The sequence below is a fragment of the Schistocerca gregaria genome, chromosome 1 (assembly GCF_023897955.1).
Source record: "Schistocerca gregaria isolate iqSchGreg1 chromosome 1, iqSchGreg1.2, whole genome shotgun sequence".
Classification (NCBI taxonomy): domain Eukaryota; kingdom Metazoa; phylum Arthropoda; class Insecta; order Orthoptera; family Acrididae; genus Schistocerca; species Schistocerca gregaria.
In genome coordinates this window covers 655,191,855-655,216,646 of record NC_064920.1, presented here as the reverse complement: position 1 = coordinate 655,216,646, position 24,792 = coordinate 655,191,855, and the positions used below count along the sequence as shown (strand labels likewise).

At 39.7% G+C, this 24,792-nt stretch overlaps 1 protein-coding gene across 2 annotated transcripts in view; it reads left to right on the top strand.

Moving 5' to 3' along the window:
* The window catches only part of LOC126361442 (calcium-independent protein kinase C), a 219,019-nt gene extending 207,191 nt beyond the window's left edge, over positions 1-11,828 (top strand). For both annotated transcript variants that reach the window (XM_050007790.1, XM_050007792.1), the window contains exon 14: positions 8,328-11,828. In XM_050007790.1, coding sequence (XP_049863747.1) covers positions 8,328-8,495 — 168 coding nt within the window. In that variant the 3' untranslated portion in view covers positions 8,496-11,828. The remainder of the gene's footprint in view (positions 1-8,327) is intronic.
* The last annotated feature ends 12,964 nt before the right edge of the window (positions 11,829-24,792 follow it).

The window sequence follows — 24,792 nt, the reverse complement described above, 5'->3', positions numbered from 1 at the left end:
TAAAACATAAACACTCACTATGTAGAAGAAGTGTTGAACAATAGAAAGGCACAAAACAAAGAAATGGACATTGTAGTTCATGTCCCAAATTTGATTTTTCTTCAAAGTGAAAACATGCTGTGGAAAAATAAGAGCTTCATTCTGCAGACTTTGGCATATTTATGACAATGTAGTGTGAAAATTCAATGCCAACTTCCCTCTTAGTTGCCTGTGTACTGTTTAAATTTACCTGTATATAATTATTAGTTACAGCTTTTTCCACACTGTTGGAATTTCACCTGTGATTTTTCTCTTAACATACGAATGATCACCAATAACAGATATGAGGGCTCAGTTGGGACATAATGCACAGAAACTCAGTCACAAGACATTTAAGTAACTTCAAAGGGTGCAACTTTGAACTTCTCCAATGCCTGAGGAGAGTGCTTGCATACTGAAAGTCTGCTTCAATTTTTGATGCATCCAGGATTCATCACCAGTTGCTATTCCTCCCAGAAAGTCATGGTCAGCAGCTGTGCCATCTTCTAAGTGATTGTATGAATGCCACCATCCCCTGGCAATTGAGGCCATCTGTCAGGTTTTTCATCACCTAATTAGGTATTGACTTTTGTTTAATGGAACTGCCCATGCACAGTGTGACAAATTATACACTACTGGCCATTAAAACTGCTACACCAAGAAGAAATGCAGATGATAAACGGGTATTCATTGGACACATATATTATACTAGAACTGACATGTGATTACATTTTCATGCAATTTTGGTGCATAGATCCTGAGAAATCAGTACCCAGAACAACCACCTCTGGCCATAATAATGGCCTTGATATGCCTGGGCATTGAGTCAAACAGAGCTTGGATGGTGTGTACAGGTACAGCTACTCATGCAGCTTCAACACAAAACTACAGTTCATCAAGAGTAGTAACTGGCGTATTGTGATGAGCCAGTTGCTTGGCCACCATTGACCAGACATTTTCAATTGGTGAGAGATCTGGAGAATGTGCTGGTCAGGGCAGCAGTCGAACATTTTCTGTATTCAGAAAGGCCCGTACAGGACCTGCAACATGCAGTCGTGCATTATTCTGCTGAAATGTAGGGTTTCACAGGGATCAAATGAAGGGTAGAGCCATGGGTCATAACACATCTGAAATGTAATGTCCACTGTTCAAAGTGCCGTCAATGCGAACAAGAGGTGACAGAGACGTGTAACCAATGGCACCCCATACCATCATGCCGGGTGATATGCCAGTATGGCGATGACAAATACACGCTTTCAATGTGCATTCACCATGATGTCACCTAATACAGATGCGACCATCATGATGCTGTAAACAAAATCTCGATTCATCCAAAAAAATGACGTTTTGCCATTTGTGCACCCAGGTTCGTCGTTGAGTACACCATCGCAGGCGCTCCAGTCTGTGATGCAGTGTCAAGGGTAACCACAGCAATGGTCTCTGAGCTGATAGTCCATTCTGCTGCAAACATTGTCAAACTGTTCATGCAGATGGTTGTTGTCTTGCAAAAATCCTCATCTGTTGGCTCAGGGATCGAGACGTGCCACGATCCGTTACAGCCATGTGGATAAGATGCCTGTCATCTCGACCGCTAGTGATACGAGGCCATTGGGATCCAGCACGGCGTTTCGTATTACCCTCCTGAACCCACCGATTCCATATTCTGCTAACAGTCATTGGATCTCAATGAACACGAGCAGCAATTTTGCAATACAATAAACCACAATCGGGATAGGCTACAATCTGACTTCTATCAAAGTCGAAAATGTGACGGTACGCATTTCTCCTCCTTACACGAGGCATCACAACAATGTTTCACCAGGCAACGCAGGTCAACTGCTGTTTGTGTATGAGAAATTGGTTGGAAACTTTCCTCATGTCAGCATGTTGTAGGTGTCGCCACCGGTGCCAACCTTGTGTGAATGCTAATCATTTGCATATCACAGCATCTTCTTCCTGTCTTTTAAATTTTGCATCTGTAGCATGTCATCTTCATGGTGTAGCAATTTTAATGGCCAGTAGTGTAGTATACTAAATGTGTATCAAAAGGGAAAAAAGAGAAAACCATAAAATTATGATTCAGAACATCTGGCCATAAATGACCTTCAGAAGAAAAGATCATTAATATGGCTGATGGATGCATATAAAAGCACAGAAAACTATCCTAGCTGTCAGAGTTAATGATCCATGACTTGTGAAAGAAATGGGGATAGGCTGGGAGGGGTTAGAAATGGAGAATAGCTCACTCAGACACCAGAATGAGAGGTGTCCAAGTGTTGTGAGGACAAATGAAGACTCATCCTCACAACAGGTGGGTCCGTCTAATCCTGGGATCTTTCTAACCTTCCCCAACCTCCTCCCCAGTCCTGCTCAAGTAAGTTCCAAAGACTGTGACTGTTTTTTGTATTTCTACACATATATATACTGGCTGTACTCGCTGGTGGCTCATGCATAATTTTACTAGTATGTTACAATATTACAAAAATAAACAGATTGTGCTTCACTATGTCATCATGATATGCGTTAGCTAGTATTAATGTGATTTTGGCTTTACCTAGTGCACTAATATTAAGTATGTTGTTTGCGTGTTTGTGATTTCTGCTGTGTATTTTTATTAATTATTTATTTTTATTCTAGATATTTCACACTCCCTATATCCATAGCATCACTGTTCCTGAATAACAAACATGGAAAGCAAAAAAATTCCATTGTGAATATCACACCTGCACGTTGAACTCTTTTCACTCACTTTCATAGTAAATGTCCTCACATGCACACTTTTTTTTAACGCCTTTTGTCTTACAAAGGTGGTAATTGTAACTGAATTGATATGCAAGGTGTTCATTTTAAATGAAGACAATGAAATATATCAAAAACTACACATTGGATCAAAAAAAGTTATGATTCCAATTTGTTTATCTCACAGAGGGACATCCAATGACACCTTCAGCATACCCCGTGCATGGGTTGTGGGGAGTAACTTTGAAATCCTCAAAGGGAACCCCCATTTTTTTTAAATTGCAGATTGCAATTCTATGACAAAATCTACATACATTTTATCTGAAGCATTTTCTTCATTTCACCAAAGAAGGTGATGTACTCAAAGGAACAGAAGTGGATACATAATCTTAATTTATGACATGCTACTCAATGGTCCTTGAAAATCCAATAGCACATGGGACTCACCTCCATGCTGTGAAGATAGGACAGACCAGTATTTCATAACTTCTAATTGGAAATCCTACTCGCATTGCTGTATTGTTCCAATGTATTGAACATGGGACTTCTCAATGCACCACTGTGGCTGAGGCTCAAGGTGAACACTATTCTACTTTTAGAGTAAGTGTTCAAACATACACTCCTGGAAATTGAAATAAGAACACCGTGAATTCATTGTCCCAGGAAGGGGAAACTTTCTTGACACATTCCTGGGGTCAGATACATCACATGATCACACTGACAGAACCACGGGCACACAGACGCAGGCAACAGAGCATGCACAATGTCGGCACTAGTACAGTGTATATCCACCTTTCGCATCAATGCAGGCTGCTATTCTCCCATGGAGATGATCGTGGAGATGCTGGATGTAGTCCTGTGGAACGGCTTGCCATGCCATTTCCACCTGGCACCTCAGTTGGACCAGCGTTCGTGCTGGACGTGCAGACTATGTGAGACAACGCTTCATCCAGTCCCAAACATGCTCAATGGGGGACAGATCCGGAAATCTTGCTGGCCAGGGTAGTTGACTTACACCTTCTAGAGCACGTTGGGTGGCACGGGATACATGCAGACGTGCATTGTCCTGTTGGAACAGCAAGTTCCCTTGCTGGTCTAGGAATGGTAGAATCATGGGTACGACGACGGTTTGGATGTACCGTGCACTATTCAGTGTCCCCTCGACGATCACCAGAGGTGTACGGCCAGTGTAGGAGATCGCTCCCCACACCATGATGCCGGGTGTTGGCCCTGTGTGCCTCAGTTGTATGCAGTCCTGATTGTGGCGCTCACCTGCACGGCGCCAAACACGCATACGACCATCATTGGCACCAAGGCAGAAGCGACTCTCATCGCTGAAGACGACACGTCTCCATTCGTCCCTCCATTCACACCTGTCGCGACACCACTGGAGGCGGGCTGCACGATGTTGGGGCGATAGCGGAAGACGGCCTAACGGTGTGCGGGACCGTAGCCCAGCTTCATGGAGACGGTTGCGAATGGTCCTCGCCGATACCCCAGGAGCAACAGTGTCCCTAATTTGCTGGGAAGTGGCGGTGCGGTCCCCTATGGCACTGCGTAGGATCCTACGGTCTTGGAGTGCATCCGTGCGTCGCTGCGGTCCGATCCCAGGTCGACGGGCACGTGCACCTTTCGCCGACCACTGGCGACAACATCGATGTACTGTGGAGACCTCACGCCCCACGTGTTGAGCAATTCGGCGGTACGTCCACCCGGCCTCCCGCATGCCCACTATACGCCCTCGCTCAAAGTCCGTCAACTGCACATACGGTTCACGTCCACACTGTCGCGGCATGCTACCAGTGTTAAAGACTGCGATGGAGCTCCGTATGCCACGGCAAACTGGCTGACACTGACGGCGGCGGTGCACAAATGCTGCGCAGCTAGCGCCATTCGACGGCCAAAACCGCGGTTCCTGGTGTGTCCGCTGTGCCGCGCGTGTGATCATTGCTTGTACAGCCCTCTCGCAGTGTCCGGAGCAAATATGGTGGGTCTGACACACTGGTGTCAATGTGTTCTTTTTTCCATTTCCAGGAGTGTATTAGCACCAGCTTCAGTACACTTAGTGAACCGCTTTTCAAATGACTGTACACAGGACACATGTATATTTTCAGTAATGTCAGCATAGTCATTTCTGAAGTTGTTAACCATGTCCTCACTTCTGGTGGGCACTTGTTGGTACACCTTATCTTTTAAATATCCACATAGAAAGAATACCAGTAATGTCAAATCCAGCGACCTAGTGGGCCAATAAATAGGGCCACCTCTGCTGATCGACCCAACAATGTAAACACAGTCTATAACCCCCAAAGCTTCATTGCATAAGACACTGGGCAACCATCATGCTGAAACCACATATGTTGTTGAATGTCCAGTCAGCATCCTGCAGTAGCACTGGTATTTCCTGTTCCAAACACATTTGATATTTGCATCCATTTGATGTGCCATCGATAAAATACAGACCAATGAGTTTGTTCCCCATGATGCCACACCATACATTAACCAACCAAGGGTGTTTATGGTCAACTTGCCTTAACCTTTGGGGATTGTCTACACTCCAGTAATGCATATTATGCCGGTTAACACAACCATGGTTTGTGAATGTAGACTCATCAGAAAATAGTACCTCAATAAAGAATGTGGGGGTCATAAATCAGCACCTTGAACTTCTTAATGCTCTAATATGCGGTAAGGATGATACACTGGTGTCCAAAATTAAGGGAACAAATGGAAATTTTGCAAGGTAGTGTTTATTTTGCCACAAAACATTATAAACAAATGTTAGTAAAGTAGAAACAATGTAAAGAATAAAGAATATGAACAGCTGCAACATCTGTAACAGCAGACAAAAATGTTTTTCATTTTTCTCAACTTAACAAATTTGCACACACATTTTGACAACAGGCTAATGTGTTCAGTAAGAAGTGTGACCACCTCTGGTACCAGTTAAGGCCTGTAACAATGGTACATGCTGTAGATGATATCATTAATCTTATGACAAGCCAATAATGCCCATTCTTCCTGCAGAGCTGCTCGCAAGTCTTGTAAAGTGGTTGGTGGATGCTGATGCAATACAGCCCATCTCCCTAGTGCATCCCATATGTGATCTATGGGGTTCAAATTGGGAGAGCAAGCGGCCATGCCATGTGTGCGTAAATTTCATTCCCAAGAAAATATCAGCCACCTGTGCTGTACATTCCACGTTCCCTCCAGATGTGAATCTGCTGTGAATCACTCTCCAGACCAAACTGGGACTTATCTGTGAAAAGAACATTGGCCCTCAGTTTGACCCTCCTGGTGGAATGTTGACGACTCCACTCTAGACGTTCCTATCTGTGAGGGCATGTCAGAGGTACACGTACAACAGATCTCCTACAATAAAGGCCACTCTGTCAAAGCCTTCTGTACATTGTTTACCTTGATACAACATGTCCTGTGGATGCTGTGAGGTCAGATGCCAGTTGCCGTTCAATACTAAGGTGGCACTGCTGTGCCATTACAGCCTCTCTTCCTGATGCAGCATGCGGTCAGTCCTACCCTAGTCTTCGGGACACAGTTTTGCATTTTGGTCTCTATAAACTGTTGCCACATCCAAGAAGCAACAGAATGATTCACATTAAGCCATCAGGCCACATCAGGTTGCAACTGGCTGCTTCCATTTTTCCTACGGCCCTCCACCACAGACTGTCTGGTAGGTGTCATCTCTATGCCACACTGCACCATCTCTATCGGTGTACACAGCAAACACTAAATGGCTTGATAGGTGCCCTTCTGTCATCGTTCGTGTGGTTGTCTGTTGACCAGAATGACATATAGCATGCAAAACATGATAATATGGACATCTGTTGACAGTTTGTATGACTATATCATGAAGTAGAAATAGGGTTGGTAAACAGCGGTTAGTAGTTTTAATTTTGGACACCAATGTACTTATGACAATATCTTATTGTGACAGTATTACCTACGGATGTACTGGAATTGTGGTGTAATTACCAAGCATTTATCCATGGGTTGTAGTGCACTGCCACTGGTATAGCTATTTCATTAGCTTATCCTGTAAACACATTTGCTTCATTTCCTTTTGCCGGTCTGTATGCTGCCATCAGACATAAAGGCATTCACAACCTTGTAAAAGAACAAACAAAAGCAAGCTTTCTCAGGAAAATGCTCAGCATAAAAGGCAACAGCAGCCTCAACATTCCTCCTACATTCTCCATAAATCAGGATCCTTTCAGTTTTTTCTTCTCTGGCTGCAGTGTTTATTGTCCAATTGCACGTCTCTTCTCCAAATGATATGCAGGTGTGTAGAAAGTAAACACTGTGCAACTATTATAATGCTTAGAGCCACTATCTGTTCTGTGTGTGCATGATACATGAGCTCCAGTCACAGTGTACTGCCTGTTATGACACATAGTAGTTTGCTACATGATTATTTGAGTAGTCCACTGTTCAATATTTTGTAGGAATATAATGTCGCTAATGGGGAGTAGGTGTACCTAATTCTTTAACTCATACTTTCTCTTCCACAGATCTACTGGAAGAGGGCCTTATTAGCAGATCATCTGCAGAATTGGCTATGTTGCTTGCCCAATACTTTACACATGCTTTCAAAGAAAAATACTGACCTGGTGCTGTGAGAAATCTAGCTCCCTTAGTGCCAGCGGGGATGACATCATATCAAAAGATGCACAGTCAAAAACATAAAGCTGCATCCCTTCTCTGAGTTGATCATTCAGCACTTGACACCGGTTTCTAGTTTTCACAGAGAGAGCACTATAAAACATATTTTCGTAGGTTTTATTTGCACATCAGTGCATATATGAGGAGAAATGGCATAATTTTAGTGCAATTTCAGGCTCACATTTAAAGAGAAATGACATAATTTTAGTGTGATGTTTACCATGTGATGTTTACCACGTAAGCACATGATAAGTGGCTGCAACTGGCTGTACTACTTCTGAAAGTAAGCACTGGCTAGCCATTCCATCTTGTAATTTCAAATACTGAATATCTGTGCCAAGATTTGCAGATGAATTCTGTGGTAATTCACAACCATTTGCTCAATGTCTCACATGCTCAGTGGTGTTGTCATAAATACGAAACACATGGAAAATTGGTAATCAGTTGGGCTGAGATGGTTTGGGATGAAGAACATACACGACCTAAAGATTTTGCTATGGCTCATGCCACCTACCACATACAGCCTGACTCTTTCAGTGTGAATTCCACTGCATCTGAGTCCTTTTGTACATAAAAAATTAACTACATCTAATTTTCCAGAATGTGTGTGCAGCCACTGTACATTTTCCCTCCTTAGTAATAAAAATTAAATCACAGAAAAGTGTTGTGCATTGCTTTTCAATGAACCCAAGTATATCCCCAATTGTTCCACGTCGCTGGGGGGTTCTACAAAATTATTGACTCTTTGGAGTTGTAAGTATGGATACATGAATTAATTGAATTATTGTGATTCAATTCGTGTAGTAATTCTTACCTTGTGATCTCATTTGCCATAAAATAGCAAAAACTTAATTGCAGAGTGTGATAAAATGTTTTATGTTGTATTGCAGAAAAGCAAAAAGGATGCACTCAACTTTGATGCTGAGTTCACGAAGGAGGAGCCTGTCTTAACTCCAGTAAACCCTGATGTACTACGTGCCATTAACCAAGATGAGTTCCAGGGCTTCTCCTTCGTCAATCCGGACTTCAACCCTGGTCGATTCCAGGTTGCTGCCTAGATAGCCGTGTGTTTGTTTTCCAACTGAAAATGAGGCAAAATGTTTACCACAGTTCAGTTCCCATGGCAACAAGATAGCTGCCTAATGTTGTTCCTGTGGGAACTCAACATGGCTACTGCCTAAATCTAGACAATTATGTATAAATATAAAGAAATGTATACTTATTTTTTTCTGTCTCCAGAAGTTGCCTAGTTGCTGTTCCCATGGTAACAAAATGACTGCCTTTTAGGAAACTAACTTTTAGCATTGCTGCCCTGTTTCTCTCATCCTAACCTCAGCATAGTGATATCAGTGTCAGTTGTAGTTAAAGTCTTGGATTTTTGAATATTACAACATAATGATAAGAATATTCTGTAATTGTAAGTACGATAGGGGCAGTTACATGACAAATCAACAGGTCTTCTTTCCTGTTGTGCTCATTACTGCCACACGCTTTTATGTGAAAGTAAATGCAGTAACTGCTACTTTGTTGAACTTGAGAGACATTTCTGTTGATGCACCTCTGAGGATAACGTGTACTTAAAGGTGGCTGGGATGAGCATAAGGCTTATCCGTGGTCAACATTCTTTGCACTTACAGGTATAAAAATATATAGTCTACATTGTATAAATAATGAGCAAAGCTCAATTCGCTTTTCCAAAGCACGGTTCTATGCTTCCACTATTGGTGAGGCCTACTGTCACCCGAATGGTGACGCGATGTGTTAGGTGTGCACAGATTTACGGGTGTTCCTTGTTGTTTATTGTGGCAGTTTGCACAAGCATTTATTTGGAATAAAATAGATGAAAGCAAAATATTCAGTGTTATAAAGTAACATCTTACTATAAATAATACATATACTATTAATATAAATGTATAAAGAAAAATTTTTAGATGTTTGTACTAAATACATATGTATGTATGTATGTATGTATGTAAACATTTTTGAAGGATACATCGTACATTTTTAAACCGGTAAAGTGATACTAGACCATAAATTGTAAGATATTTGTTGTACAGTATGACCTGATATTTATCAAATTCATGCACACTTTCACTGATATTTCCTTCATAAATCAGAGGAATGCACAAACGGTGAGACACAAAGAGGAGACAGAACACTTATTGTGGCAGCAACCACATGAAGGGATTTGTAATCCCTTACCTAGTCATAATCCATCGTAACTGGTGGTACACTTGTACAAAGTTATGGGAGTCGAATTTCCTGCAGAATACTAATCAGGTTCCTGCTGTTGAGAGCAGGTGCTTTTGGCCTACAATTCTAATAAACAATACCAACCCAAGTCCAGTTCACTGCAGAATGTCAGTATGCTAGCGCCAGACAGATATTCTGCAGTGTGACATTTTTAACTGTGAGTTATGACCAAAATTTGAAGAGAGCATATGTTTATGACAAATGCTGGGTAAATTCTTGTTAGCTTTAAAATGTATTATGCTAACTGCACTGTGCTTTCACTGTGCAAGAATGAATGTTTGTAAATTTGTGCTGGTATAAAGGAAAGGAAAGAAATCAGTAGAAACTATACTGAATGGATTAATAAGTTGTAATAAATTGGTTCATAATGTCAGCTGAGCCAATGGTCTGATTTCCACACTTTACTTCCAAATTAAGCCCAGCTGCCAAATATGCTCCCATGGCAAGAAACTTTTGTGATGGGTGTTAGTGGCTACAGTTCTTTTGTGTCATACAGAATTGAAACTGGTAAAAGACATGGAAGAGTCAGTCAGCCAAGAGCTATTCTAATTTTTAAACCATAGCTGTTAGTCCTCGGTGTTGTAGAGTAGCTCAACAATTGCTCTCATCATTCACTGCTCAGAGCCATTCTTCCCATAGTGTCATGTGTTGAGTACCCAACTCAACACATCTACTAGCTGTTGGTGTTGTTGTGCAATTGTTGTCAATGTTGACTGCATTGTGTTGATAGCTGCTTTCCCACCAGGGAATACTTGCAAACAGGGGCTAGCAGTTCACCCAAAAGTACAGCTGAGGCTAAGTCATTTGACCAGCTGCTCCCCTGCATTTGCAACAACCTCCAACTATCTGTTGTTCCAGGTGGGCTGGCAGCTTCTTTCCCCGCTCGCTTTCTAACTAGTCCTTTGCTGTGCAGTCACAAAAAACTTAAAAGCTGTGTAAAAACTGACTTTTGTAGGGAAGAAACATTTTATAGTTGAAGCAAACAGTACAATAATTATGATATTTATTTATTTTTACAAAAAATAATTTTAGTTTAGAGTTACTTAAAAGTGCATTTAGTGTGTTTGGATTGTAGGTAAAAAAAATAATGGCACTTGTTCTGTTATGTCATGGAAATTGTTCTTTCGCTTGCTCGTAAAGCTATGTCCGTTTCTTGTTGCTGGCCATTTGGGCATAGCCTCGGGCATAGGAAGAGACTGCTTATGCACCGTAGCATTTAGTCCACCACTTTTAGCTCTTTGCTGTTGTTCTCAAACAGTAGTGATAGTAGTATATTACGTGCAAGCCAAATTTTTAAACTGTCCCAGTTTTTTAAAGTAACGCTTATCTGTTGTTTTTAAGGAAAATGTAAGAGTTATAAAAAATGATATATTGTGTGTTCTGAAACTCCATTTTAAAATGTTACTTTACTATCTTGGGACTTTCATTTCTATTAATGTTGTACTTAAAAAATGTCAAATCCTCTTGACATAAACCTTATGACATTGAAGTGCAATATTTAAAGATGTAATATCTGCTAAGCCAAAGTCCTGGTCTGCAACACTTTTCATTGTACTTTTTTATTACACTATAAGAATTTGTTTATGATAGTTAAGTTTTCCACAGTATTGAGCCAAAGATGAAGTTGAAGGTGTCTGTCAGTAACAATAGGCATGGGTCAAATAGCTGCTCGACTTGCAGGCTGGTTACCCAGGGTGACTGTTCACTCTGGGCAAACATCGAGCAGCTGTGTGTCCCAAACCCTATTTCTCGCCATGCTTCACTCGTCTGTGACAGTGTCATTAACTTTGTAGAATGATATTTTATCTTATATATTTATTTTATGTTTTAGATGTTTTTATATTGCCATTGTCATTGAGGACATTGCTTTCGTTTGTAATGTTCATTTTATGTTTACCACATGCATTTTTTATGTTTATTTATTTACATTTTCATCGCTGCTTGAGTACTGTAGAATTACAGACTGTGCCAAAATACTAGGAATCAAATTATTGAATCTCATCTTCTAATAGGGATCTAGCAATTGCAATGTCCTCAGTATTATTATGTACTGATCTGTTTGTATCCCAAAGTTGTGTCTTTCCTTTCGATTTATTGTTTCGCTGATTGCGTAATAAATTAATTTCAGTAATTATGAACATATTGTCTGATGAATGAAAGTTAATTAGTTATTTTGATAACAGTTCCAGTCTCTGCTAACCTTAAATGTAAGTATTGAATATCTGTGTGGACCCAGCTTTCCAAAGTTTAGCTTCGAGTGAAAATTTGTTGTCTTTTATCTAGTGTTCTGAACACTTGGCTTCCAGCACCTGTATCTTTGCTTCATGCAAAAGACATCTCATAATATAAAAAGTACAAACAAAAAAGAACTTTTGGATTACCCTGGGGCTTGAATTAATTACCTACATTGTCACGGCAATCAACAGTGGAAATAGGCAGATGTGAACATCAATACTACATATGTCAACACTGATAGAGTAGAATTACTGCTAAAAATTTACAAAAATAAATTTTGGATTGTTTATTCAATAGAAGCCACGTGTCTATTAGCTAAGTTTATTTTCAGATTAAATGTGTTCAGATTTATTAAAAAAATATATTGTGTAGCAAAAGATTGGTACACTTCAGCAAAAATAAACATAATCTTGGGGAACGGGTGACATGACTTACTTACACTTTCACAATTTAGTACCTAAGAACAGAAATGAACAATCAAATACACAATGTAAATTTTTCATACTAAAATATTACTCAATGACAGTACAAGTATTTCATGAAACCAACACCAAAAAAGAGAAAATGTGTGAAGGAGTAAAATCTAAAATTTATAACTATAATCTACAGCAAAATATGAATTTACAGCCTGCCAGAATATGAGGTAACATACTGTCAATTTTGTACTTATCATGATTAGTTGAGTTGTACTTCGGGTTAGCAGTGCTGTTCTTCATTATCTATGGACTTGTTTAATGAATGCTTGATTGTTGACCTCTTTATTTTGCTCTCTGAATCCCAGTACAACCACAAAACATTCAACCCGCTGTCAGATATAAGTGCATATTGCCCAATATTCATCAGGAGTTGAAGCAATCTACAATGCATGTATCTCAGATAGACGGAAGCGGATTCCCCCCCCCCCCCCCCCCCCCCCCACACACACACACAATAAGAGATCGTGTATCATAGTTTATTGTATCTTGTTTAATGATTACACTTATTAGCATCCATTTCTGATAAACATCAGGATGCTTCACATCTAGTGTATAAATTATCTACAAATTCATTCTCAAGAGGCTGTTCATAAGTTTTCTTTTATTGATTAGTAACATTTCCAGTCTCTAATGAGATGTAGCCTTATCATGTTGAGCAATAGTTTGTCAAAAGTTTGTGTCATTTGTATCTTTTTTTTTAGCTTTCTTCTGCCAATTGAAGTTAAGGACTTTTTTTAATGTCCTTGTACCAGTGGCCTGGAGCTCTTGGTTGTGGACTGTTCCTCTTTCTTATCATCTACTTGTTGACTGGTTTTGTCCATCTGCCCTATTTCAGCACGTGAACCCATTGCAGAACATCGCTGATTTTGATCAACAAGTGAATATTGCCAGCTCTTTTGCAATACCTAATATTTAGATCTATTATAAATCTCTCCATATTTTCCACATAATCCACAATTTCCCTTGCAGGAATTCATGTAGTATCCAAGTTTCACAGGCACAAGTTGAAATGGGGAGAACTCATTGTTAATCAGTTGTTGATTATAAGGGAAGTTCTTACACACTTGGCTTTCAGATAACAGTTCATTGTCGCTAAAAATGGATGGAGAGATTAAAAGAATAAAATGAGAAAAAAAGAAGAAACGTTTGCATGAAAAAAACATCCAAAGAAGAATGTCAACAAAATACATGATGATGCAGGAAGTCCTTCTTAAATAGTTCTTTAGTGGTGCTACTTGAGAAGTGAAACAAGTGACTAGAACAAGTTGAGAAGAATGTGAACCAAGTACATGATGAAACAGGCATTCTGCATGCATAGTTCTCTAGGGCTGCTGCTTGAGAAATTAAGCAGATGACTAGATATCTAATCATAATTCAGTATATCTTCTGCATCAGGGTAAGAAGTACCTGAGTTAACCAACTACTTCTTGCAGAAAACTCTGTGGTGGTCCTGTCAATAGAAAAAAGCCAAACATCTTACTCTGAGTAATTTGGCAGGTTGTTTGTGTCTTGAAATCCACTTTACTATTATTAGGTAAGAGCCAATAACAAGGTAAACAAGGCTGCCCTAGGAAGGGCAAGGAGACAAAGAGTGTGGATAATGTCCCTCAAAATGAGCTGAGAGACGTTGTATGAGAACAAGGTCTAAATTTATTGACATGGCAGAAATACGGTATCAGTAAAAATGAAGATAAATGGTGCACATTAATACAAGTTAATCATTAACTATCTGTGCAATAGTTTTGTTTATAGTGCTTTTAAAAGTAGTTTGTTGTACATATTTTGTTCAAACTGATAAACTCAAACACCTTGTCATCATGAAATTCTTTCTTTTGGATAGTTTGTTACCAATAAGAAGATCATTAAAGGTGCTTAAAGAATAAAGGAATCTGCCCCCTCTCTTTCAATAACTGATAAAGGGACAGCTAAATTCAAACATGGTGGTACTTCTCCAAGTCCAAATGGTATTTATCACACAGAAGTATGCAATAAGAATACTATACAAAATTGATAACCTATGAGCTTGCAGAAGTCTTTTCAGGCACCTAGGGATCTAAGACATATATGTCAAATATGTATACTCCCTAATGGTATTTGTGGTTAATAACAGGAGTGACTTCTGAGTGCCCTCACCAATTCACAATCACAATAGTAAAAGTAAAAATAACTTACAAATAGACTCTGCATCTCTACATATGGTTCAAAATGGAGGTTTGTGCAAAAGCCCACAGCAATCTGCTGTTACACATCAAACAGGAAATTGAAAATCCTCAAATATTCAAAAAGAATGTACAAGAATACCTGGTTAGCCACAACACTTATATTTTATCTGAATATTGGGATTCAAGTGTGCAAATTCTGCATAACTCTAATGTTTATATTAAACAAATCTTGATCAGTGTATACATAATTGACATCAGTACATGTGAAGTAAATTTTCTTGAAGGATTACGTAAAAACAGCAGCTGAGTAGTGTAAAAGAAGGACAGTCATCTTTTTTCTTTCAAACTACCATGGCACATACATGGGCCTACATAAAGTAATGTAGAAGTAATTTTCATACTTTTCAGTGCAAGTACATTAGCTCTAGTCATGAATTGCTGTTAATATACTTCAGTGAAGTCTGCTTCTGTATGTTGAGGTAGAGCTTGGCTTGTTCCTTATCCCTGAGAGCTCTAGTTCATGGTGGGATTTATGGAACAAAATATGTCAATGAATCAGTGAATTTAAGACAATCCATATGAAGAACATCACATGAAGAAAGTGAACAATATGATAATAAACCACCACTTACTGAAAGTGTATGAAATACATGATGCCATAAGTGTATCAGAAGAAAGAGTTCTGGTATTTTACATTTTGTATGAAGATATGAATAGGAGAAGACAGGTCTTGAAATTGTTGAATGGTGCCCAAAACAAAACATAAAAATAATTTTCACTGCAATGTTGGAAGTATTTCAAAATGGATCAGAGTGATTCTGTTCACTGACCTGTTAATGTTCATGAGAAATGGATCCACCATTTGACGCCAGAAACAAACAGCAATAAAAGTAGTGAGTGCAAACCAGTAGCTGTGTGTAAAAAATGGAGAGACTGCTTTTATATAATAGTGATTTTCGTGATACAAAGTGAATTTTTCTTATTTTTGTCTTTACAAATGGCAGAAAAAAACATGGGAAACATTACAACAGCCATATGGCTAAAATGGATGAACAAATACATGAGAAGAGGTCTGAAGCACAAAAATATCATCTTTAGTGAAGACATGGCACTTAATGAGAAGGGTGCTCTGACAGTGGGAAATCTGAAGGATCTGAAAAACAAGTATGTTGTTTTCCCACCTTACTCATTGTATATGGCACCTTCTGAATTTCTCCAGTATTCACATCTACAGAAGTTTGAGACTGAAAAATGTTTTGAATTCAGTGGAGAGGTTATTGCTACTTGATTGTATACACTTTCATAACTGCTCTCTTAGTTCTTTGATTACAGTGTTATCAAACTATTTTATGTAAACTTTGAAATCATCACATTCTGTGTAGTTTATGAATTTTAGGAATCAGGTAAACGAGATATTGTGTGTGGATTAAGAAGATTAACATACATATAAATCCTAATGCAAAAGTATGGAAACAACACAAAACAGGTTTTCATAATTTTCCGCAGATTTAAAGAATCTATATGACTTTAATGTACTCCCACCTCAAACTACATGCCCTCCCTTCTCCCCAATCACATGCTGTACTTTTCAACATCCTTCTTGCTTTTTAAAACATGCAAATTTTACCGAGCAGGGTGGTGCAGCGGTTAGGACACTGGACTCGCATTCAGGACGACGACAGTTCAAACCAGTCTCCGGCCATCCTGATTTAGGTTTTCCATGTTTTCCCTGAATCATTTCAGGCAAATGCTGGGATGGTTCCTTTGAAAGGCCACAGCCAATTTCCTTCCCAATCCTTCTCTAATCCGAGCTTGTGCTCCGTCCGATGACCTCGTTGTTGACAGGACGTTAAACACTAATCTCCTCCTCCTACAATCTTATTTTCTCAGGTTGTTTTTCGCTTGTTGGTTACAAAGAGTCAATATACTTTGGTTACCTGTGAGTGTTTTAAAGAGACTGTTTCACCAAAGTGATAGATGCTGGCAAAGCATTTTGATGAACTGGCTGCTGCATGAGATGATGTGATTAAATTTTGGGACATCACCAGGAACAGAGATAAATTAAAATGTACAAAAATCAAGAACACACTAGAGGACCACAGGAGACTACCAGCAAATCAGGGGTGCCTCATTAGTTATCAGCACATGTGGATTCTGTGTAAAAAAAATCCAGGCATATGACATCATTGATGAGCACTCCTGTATCCATCGGTGTGATACCATTGTTTCTTACATAACATTATTTGCCTTAACTTAGCTTATGTTGCAATTTTTTGTTATTTCCCTTAATTTTTTGTTGTGAATAGTGGGTTTATCGGAACTGCCAAGTACTGTTTGGAACGTAACCTCAACTGTAAAGCTAAGGATGACCTCAGGCACTTCACTGAGAATTCTTAGCTCACTAATGAAAGGCTGTGTCAGACTATAAGAGATAGGACAAGCTCTTAACAAGTGTATTATCAAGTAAGTAAATACAGAGCTTCAGGAGAGACTTAACAAGAGTGGGGCAATGAAAATAGGTGTGATACATATGTCATTCCTTACACGGTCAAACCACACATGGCATGATATCCCTGTTAACTTTTAAATTACACGTTTACTTCTCCAGCTGATTGCTGGAAGAACTCAGTGCTGCCAAATAACTAAAGACACACTTGCAATAAACAATAAGAAAGCTATCCGTGATCTGGAAGCTGACCAATCCATCATCATTCTTCTGGCTGACAAGGGTTCCACGACCGTGGTACTTGATCGTCGGGAGTATGTGGCTGAGGGACTGCGTCAGCTTTCAGACAACTCTACATACAAAGTTTGCCAAGGTAATCCCATTCCTGATGTCCAGGCGGAGCTTCAAGGAAGCCTCAGAACTTTAGGCCCCCTACAAAACCTTTCACCTGACTCCATCAAACTCCTGACCCCACCGACACCTCGCACTTCTACCTACTTCCTAAAATTCACAAACCCAAACATCCCGGCCACCCCATTGTAGCTGGTTACCAAGCCCCCACAGAACATATCTCTGCCTACGTAGATCAACACCTTCAACCCATTACATGCAGTCTCCCATCCTTCATCAAAGACACCAACCACTTTCTCGAACGCCTGGAATCCTTACCCAGTCTGTTACCCCCGGAAACCATCCTTGTAACCATTGATGCCACTTCCCTATACACAAATATCCTGCACGTCCAGGGCCTCGCTGCAATGGAGCACTTCCTCTCACTCCGATCATCTGCCACTCTACCTAAAACCTCTTTCCTCATTAGCTTAGCCAGCTTCATCCTGACCCACAACTTCTTCACTTTTGAAGGCCAGACATACCAACAATTAAAGGGAACAGCCATGGGTACCAGGATGGCCCCCTCATATGCCAACCTACTTATGGGTCGCTTAGAGGAAGCCTTCTTGGTTACCCAAGCCTGCCAACCCAAAGTTTGGTACAGATTTATTGATGACATCTTCATGATCTGGACTCATAGTGAAGAACAACTCCAGAATTTCCTCTCCAACCTCAACTCCTTTGGTTCCATCAGATTCACCTGGTCCTACTCCAAATCCCATGCCACTTTCCTTGACGTTGACCTCCATCTGTCCAATGGCCAGCTTCACATGTCCGTCCACATCAAACCCACCAACAAGCAACAGTACCTCCATTATGACAGCTGCCACCCATTCCATATCAAACGGTCCCTTCCCTACAGCCTAGGCCTTCGTGGCAAACGAATCTGCTCCAGTCCTGAATCCCTGAACCATTACACCAACAACCTAAAAACAGCTTTCGCATCCCGCAACTACCCTCCCGACCTGGTACAGAAGCAAATAACCAGAGCCACTTCCTCATCCCCTCAAACCCAGAACCTCTCACAGAAGAACCCCAAAAGTGCCCCGTTTGTGACAGGATACTTCCTGGGACTGGATCAGACTTGGAATGTGGCTCTCCAGCAGGGATATGACTTCCTAAAATCCTGCCCCGAAATGAGATCCATCCTTCATGAAATCCTCCCCACTCCACCAAGAGTGTCTTTCCACCGTCCACCTAACCTTCGTAACCTCTTGGTTCATCCCTATGAAATCCCCAAACCACCTTCCCTAACCTTTGGCTCCTACCCTTGTAACTGCCCCCGGTGTAAAACCTGTCCTATGCACCCTCCCACCACCACCTACTCCAGTCCTATAACCCGGAAGGTGTACACGATCAAAGGCAGAGCCATGTGTGAAAGCACCCACTTGATTTACCAACTGACCTGCCTACACTGTGACGCTTTCTATGTGGGAATGACCAGCAACAAACTGCCCATTCGCATGAATGGACACAGGCAGAGAGTGTTTGTTGGTAATGAGGATCACTGAGGATCACCCTGTGGCTAAACATGCCTTGATGCACGGCCAGCACATCTTGGCACAGTGTTACACCGTCCGGGTTATCTGGATACTTCCCACCAACACCAACCTATCCGAACTCCAGAGATGGGAACGTGCCCTTCAATATACCCTCTCTTCTCGTTATCCACCAGGCCTCAATCTCTGCTAATTTCAAGTTGCCGCCACTCATACCTCACCTGTCATTCAACATCTTTGCCTCTGCACTTCCGCCTCGACTGACATCTCTGCCCAAACTCTTTGCCTTTAAATATGTCTACTTGTGTCTGTATATGTATGGATGGATATGTGTGTGTGTGTGTGTGTGTGTGTGTGTGTGTGTGTGTGTGTGTGTGTGTGTGTGTGTGTGTGCGAGTATATACCTATCCTTTTTCCCCCTAAGGTAAGTCTTTCTGCTCCCGGGATTGGAATAACTCCTTACCCTCTCCCTAAAACCCACATCCTTTCATCTTTCCTTCTCCTTCCCTCTTTCCTGACGAAGCAACCGCCGGTTGCAAAAGCTCGAAATTTTGTGTGTGTTTGCATGTTTTTTTATTGTGCCTGTCTACCGGCGATTTCCCACTTGGTAAGTCTTGGAATCTTTGTTTTTAATATATCATTAAATAAAAAGATGAATTTAAAAATCTAAAGGTGTTTCAGCAGATGTCTTACATGTAATTGAACATGATTTGGAAAACATAAACTAAACAGATACACCTAGACGAATACATATTAATATCTCACTATTGTAGGCAGAATATAAGGATAAGAGCAATGGCTATGTCTCAAAAAAATGGAATAAAGTCTCATCTGTAGATATAAATGAATTTTACATCAAACATCTCAGAGTGCCACACTTCAGTTACAAACTAGGAAATAAACAAGATAATTGTTCTAACAGCCACCAATAGGATATGTTTTAAATTTCAGCCATTTATTAGAGATTAGTATCAGTAATAAAAATGAAAGACTCCTAGATATGTGTGTAAGGAGTGGATAGGGGAAGAAATAACTAAGTCACAGAGTAACGATGTATAGTTGGAATGGAGAATCTAAAACTCTGATTACTTATATCATATCAGAAAACACAGAAGGAAGATAACATGTGTAAGAAATATGCCACGTGAAAGTCTAGACAGTGGCCACAGATTGCTCCTTGCAACAATGAAACATATTGAAGTTCACAGATCTCAGAAATACAGGAAACCTAATAAAATTAAGATATGAGAATTAAGGAACATGTTGAGTACATAAAGGAAATGGTCAATAATTTATCATCAGCGAAATTACAAGAAGGAAATGTTGAATGGATTAGATTCAAAGAAAGTATTACACCTGTAAGTCTTCCATTGACATTGCCTGAATTGAGAAAGTGCATTACCTCATTGACATCATCACACCACACCTGTTTCAAAGGGCTAATAGAGTATGGGGTTGCTCCAGGGGCACCTGTTGTACTACACATTGGTGCCTCGAATGTTATCACAGAAATCTCAGAATGTATTCTTTGAGCCAGCCAGAATATGATGTACTTATCGCAGAGTAGGTAAAAGCATTGTGTTGTGACTTCGTACAACGTCTATTGTGTTGCAATGATACCTTAGTGGTATCATTTTGCTCACATACATGGGAAACATGAAAACTATCAATAATCCATCAATGGTTGTTAAGGGATATTTGCAAAACAGTTTGATACAAATAGCAGGTTATCATCAATACAAATTAGTGTAGTTATTAAGTCACTCACATGGTATTCAAGAGGAGCAAGATTCAAATCTACATTTGGTCATCCTGATACAGATTCTCGCTCCTTCCCAAAATAATAGCAGATGAATGCTGAGATGGTCCTTCCAACAAGGCCATAGCAAGTTCCATCCCATTCTTGTTCAATCTGAGTTATTCTATATTTGAGATTCATTAATGAATAACTGGATATAATCCAGTCTGTTCCCCTAACTGCATCCCAAGGACATGTCATCCAAAACTTCTAGGAGAATGTAATGGAGATGTTTTATAGCTATTTTATGTAGTTTTGACATGACAGCCCACTGGAACTATAGTATGCAATAAGAAAGAAAGAGCAATTAGGATTGAAAATTCTGTTGATGACATGTTTGTGAATGACAGACCACAAGCTCAAACAGATTAGGATGTAGAATGAAACTGAGCATTTTTATTCATGAAAACTGTCAGTATTTTCCTCAAGTGATTTACAGAAACAACAGAAAACCTACTTCTGGATAACTGCATGTGAACCTGAAGCTCCCTCATCCTTAATGTAAGTCCAGCACCTTAACCAATGCAGCACATGGTGTTAGGGATTACATTAATACACAGATTTGACAAAGATACAAAGTTGTGGTAAGTATGCTTCATTGCCTCAGTCCCTCAGAAGTATCATCATCATGGTGCAGCAACCTTCTATGAGCCTTGGTCTTTTGTAGCACATTATTCCATTCTTCCCTGTTTACTTCCAAACTCCTCCAATTTTGAGTTCCAGTTTTCCTTTTTCCCTTTCTGAAACCTTTTTCCCGCCTTAGCTTTGGAGTTAAAACTTGCCTGGTTCCTTCAGGCACAGCGCTGAATATCTTCTTAATCATTCTGTTCTTGCTCTCAGTACATGTCCTGCCCATTGCAGCCATTTAATCAATGTCTGGTCTATTATATACATTATACAATTCATAGTTAGATCTCCTTGTCCAGATGTTATTTTCTTCCACTGGCCCAAACATTTGTCTCAAGATCTTTCTTTCAAATATGCCCGATTGCTTTTCATAAAATTTTGTTAATGTCCATATTTCAGCACCATATGTTAACACCAGTCTTACTAAAACTTTATACATCTTAACTTTAGTTTTCCTGAACAGCAACTTAGATTTCAGATGTTCTCTGAGGCCATGATAAGACAATATTCATTTTAGGATTTCAGCAGCAACACTGTTCTTACAGTTTACTTCTGATCCAAGATGGTGAAACTTCCACAACATCAGACTTATATGTATCAGTATCAGTCCTTTCCAAAGGCCTCACCTTTTGTCCCAGTCCAAAATTCAAGCATGCTGCAGACCTTCTCTCCTTCTTTCAGTCCCTTCAATGGAAGCACTTTTTTGGCACTAACTTTACCAACCATACACCATTCAAAAACAGTATTAAAGCCTCCCTAACTCAGTTTACTCCTCCAACTAACTGTGATACACCCCCACTACTCCCAAATTATCCCATTAACTTTCCAGAACTTCCTAGCATTGAATGTTACCTCCTCATCATTTCCTAACTCCCTGAACATGAAACCAACCTCATATCCCCTGAAAGAACCACAATCCACCACCTACTGATCCCATCATTGTAATACTATCTGCCGAACTGCAGAGATTACCTGGCTTCTAAGGTAGCAGAATTTGTTCACTCAACTACTTCACGATCATCAATTTCAATGTTAAGATTTTTTGCTATCCTCATTTCTAGTATTTCTCATTACTTTTGCCTTTTCTTGTTTTACTCTCAGTCTACATCATGTACTCATTAGGATGTTCATTCTGTTCAATAGATCCTGTAATTCTTCTTCACCTTCACCGAGGATAGCAATGTCATCAGTGAATCTTGTTATTGAAATTCTTTCATCTTGAATTCTAACACCACTCTTGAACCTTTCTTTTACTTCTGTAACTGCTCCTTCGATGTACAGATTGAAAAGCAGGGGCAAAAGGTTGCATCCCTGTCTTACACCCTTTTCGATCTGAGGACATCATTCTTGGTCATCCAATCTTATTTTTTTCTTTTGGCTCTTGTACATACTGTACATTATCCAGCTTTCCCTATAGCCTTCTCCTATTTCTCTCAGAATTTCAAACACCTTGCACAGTTTTACACTGTCAAACACTTTTTCCAGGTCTATGAATCCTATGATCATGTCTTGATTTTTCTTCAGTCTTGCTTCCATTATCAAGTGCAACATCTGGACTACCTCTTTGGTGCCTTTACCTTTTCCTAAAGCCAAACTGACTGTCATCTAACAATTCCTCAACTTTCTTTTCCATTCATCTGTATATTATTTTTGTCGGCTACTTGAAAGAATGAGCTGCAAAGCTGATTCTGTGACAGTTTTTGCACTTATCTGCCCTTGCTATCTTCGCAACTGCTTGGATGAGGCTTTTCTGAAAGCGTGATGGTGTGTCACCAGTCTCATAGATTCTCCACACCAACCTGAATAGCTGTCCTGTTGCCACTTTCTCCACTGATTTTAGACGGTCTGATGGAATGTTAGCTATCCATTCTGCCTCATTATTCCAAAGGTCTTTTAAATTCTGACTTCAATACTAGGTCTCCTGTCTCTTCCATATTGACTCCAGTTTCTTCTTCTGTCACATTATCAGACAATTCCTCCCTCTCATAGAGGCCTTCAGTGTACTCTTTTGACCTATCTCTTCTCTACTCTGCATTTAAAAGTGTAATTCCCATAACACTCTTACTGTTGCTGCCCTTGGTTTTAAATTCACTAAAGGTTGTTTTGACTTTACTGCACACTAAGACAGTCATTGTGATGATTTGTTTCACTAATTTTGTCAGATTTTTCCTGCAGCCATTTCACCTTGGCTTCCCTAGACTTCCTATTTATTCATTCCTTGCTGATTTATGTTGATGTAAGCCTATTTCTGTTTTCCTGAACATTCTTGTACTTAAATCTTTCACTAATCAAGTATTTCTTCTGTTATACAAGTTTTCTATGCAGTTACCTTCCTGGTGCCTGTGTTTATCTTTCTAGCGACTGTAATTGTTCTTTTTAGAAATGTCCACTCCTCTTCAACTGTATTGCCTACTGAAGTATTCCTTATTGCAGTATCTGCATCTTTAGCAAACTTCAAATGTAATCTTATACTTGCTCAGTACTTCAGTATCCCACTTTCTTCCACACTGATTCTGCCATATGAGTCTCTTAAACTTCACCATACTCTTCATGATTACTAAATTGTGATCTGAGTCTATATCAGTCCTATTTGGTGTTGATCCCTTACATTTGAGCAATATTCTAGGATGAGATGCACACGTATTTTGTAAGCTACCTCCTATGTGGACTACTGCATTTTCCCAGTATCTTACCAATAAAGCAAGTTCCATAACCAACTTTTCCTTCTGTAGAGCTATATTAGCATTCAATTTCATAAGCCACATATTGTTACAGCCTAGTATTTGTATGAGTTGACTAATTCCAGCTGTGACTCAGTGGCATTGTTGAAGTGTACATTTTTACATTTTTAAACATTTAAAGCAAGTTGTCAGTCTTTGCAACGCCTTGAAATCCAATCAAGATCTGACAATATTGTGCAGCTCTCTTCATGTAACATTTTTTATATATAACTGCATCACCTGCAAGAAGTCTGAGGCTACTATTGATATTGTCTACTACGTAATTAATATACAACAGGAACAGTAAGCATCCCAACACTTTCCCTGCGCATGTCTGAAAGTATCTCTACATATATGTCAATGTCTCCATCCAAGATAATGTGTTATGCCTTCCCTACCAAGAAAGTCTTAACAAACTCACAAATTTTGTATGATATCGCATATGATTATTCTTTTGTAAATAATTCTTGAGTGGTACTGGGTCAAATGCTTTTCAGAAGTTAAGAATATTACAACTACCTGACTACCTTGATTCATGGCTTTCAGGATGCCATGTGAGAAAAGTGCAAGTTGGGTTTCTCATGACCGATGTGTCTGGTTAGCATAGGAATTCTGTATGTGATACCTCATTATGTTTGTGGCCAAGCTTTGTTCCTAGATTCCACAACAGATGGATGACAGTGACATTGGACATAGTTTTGTGGATCACCTCTACTTGAATGAAGGATATTTAAGGTGAAGTAATC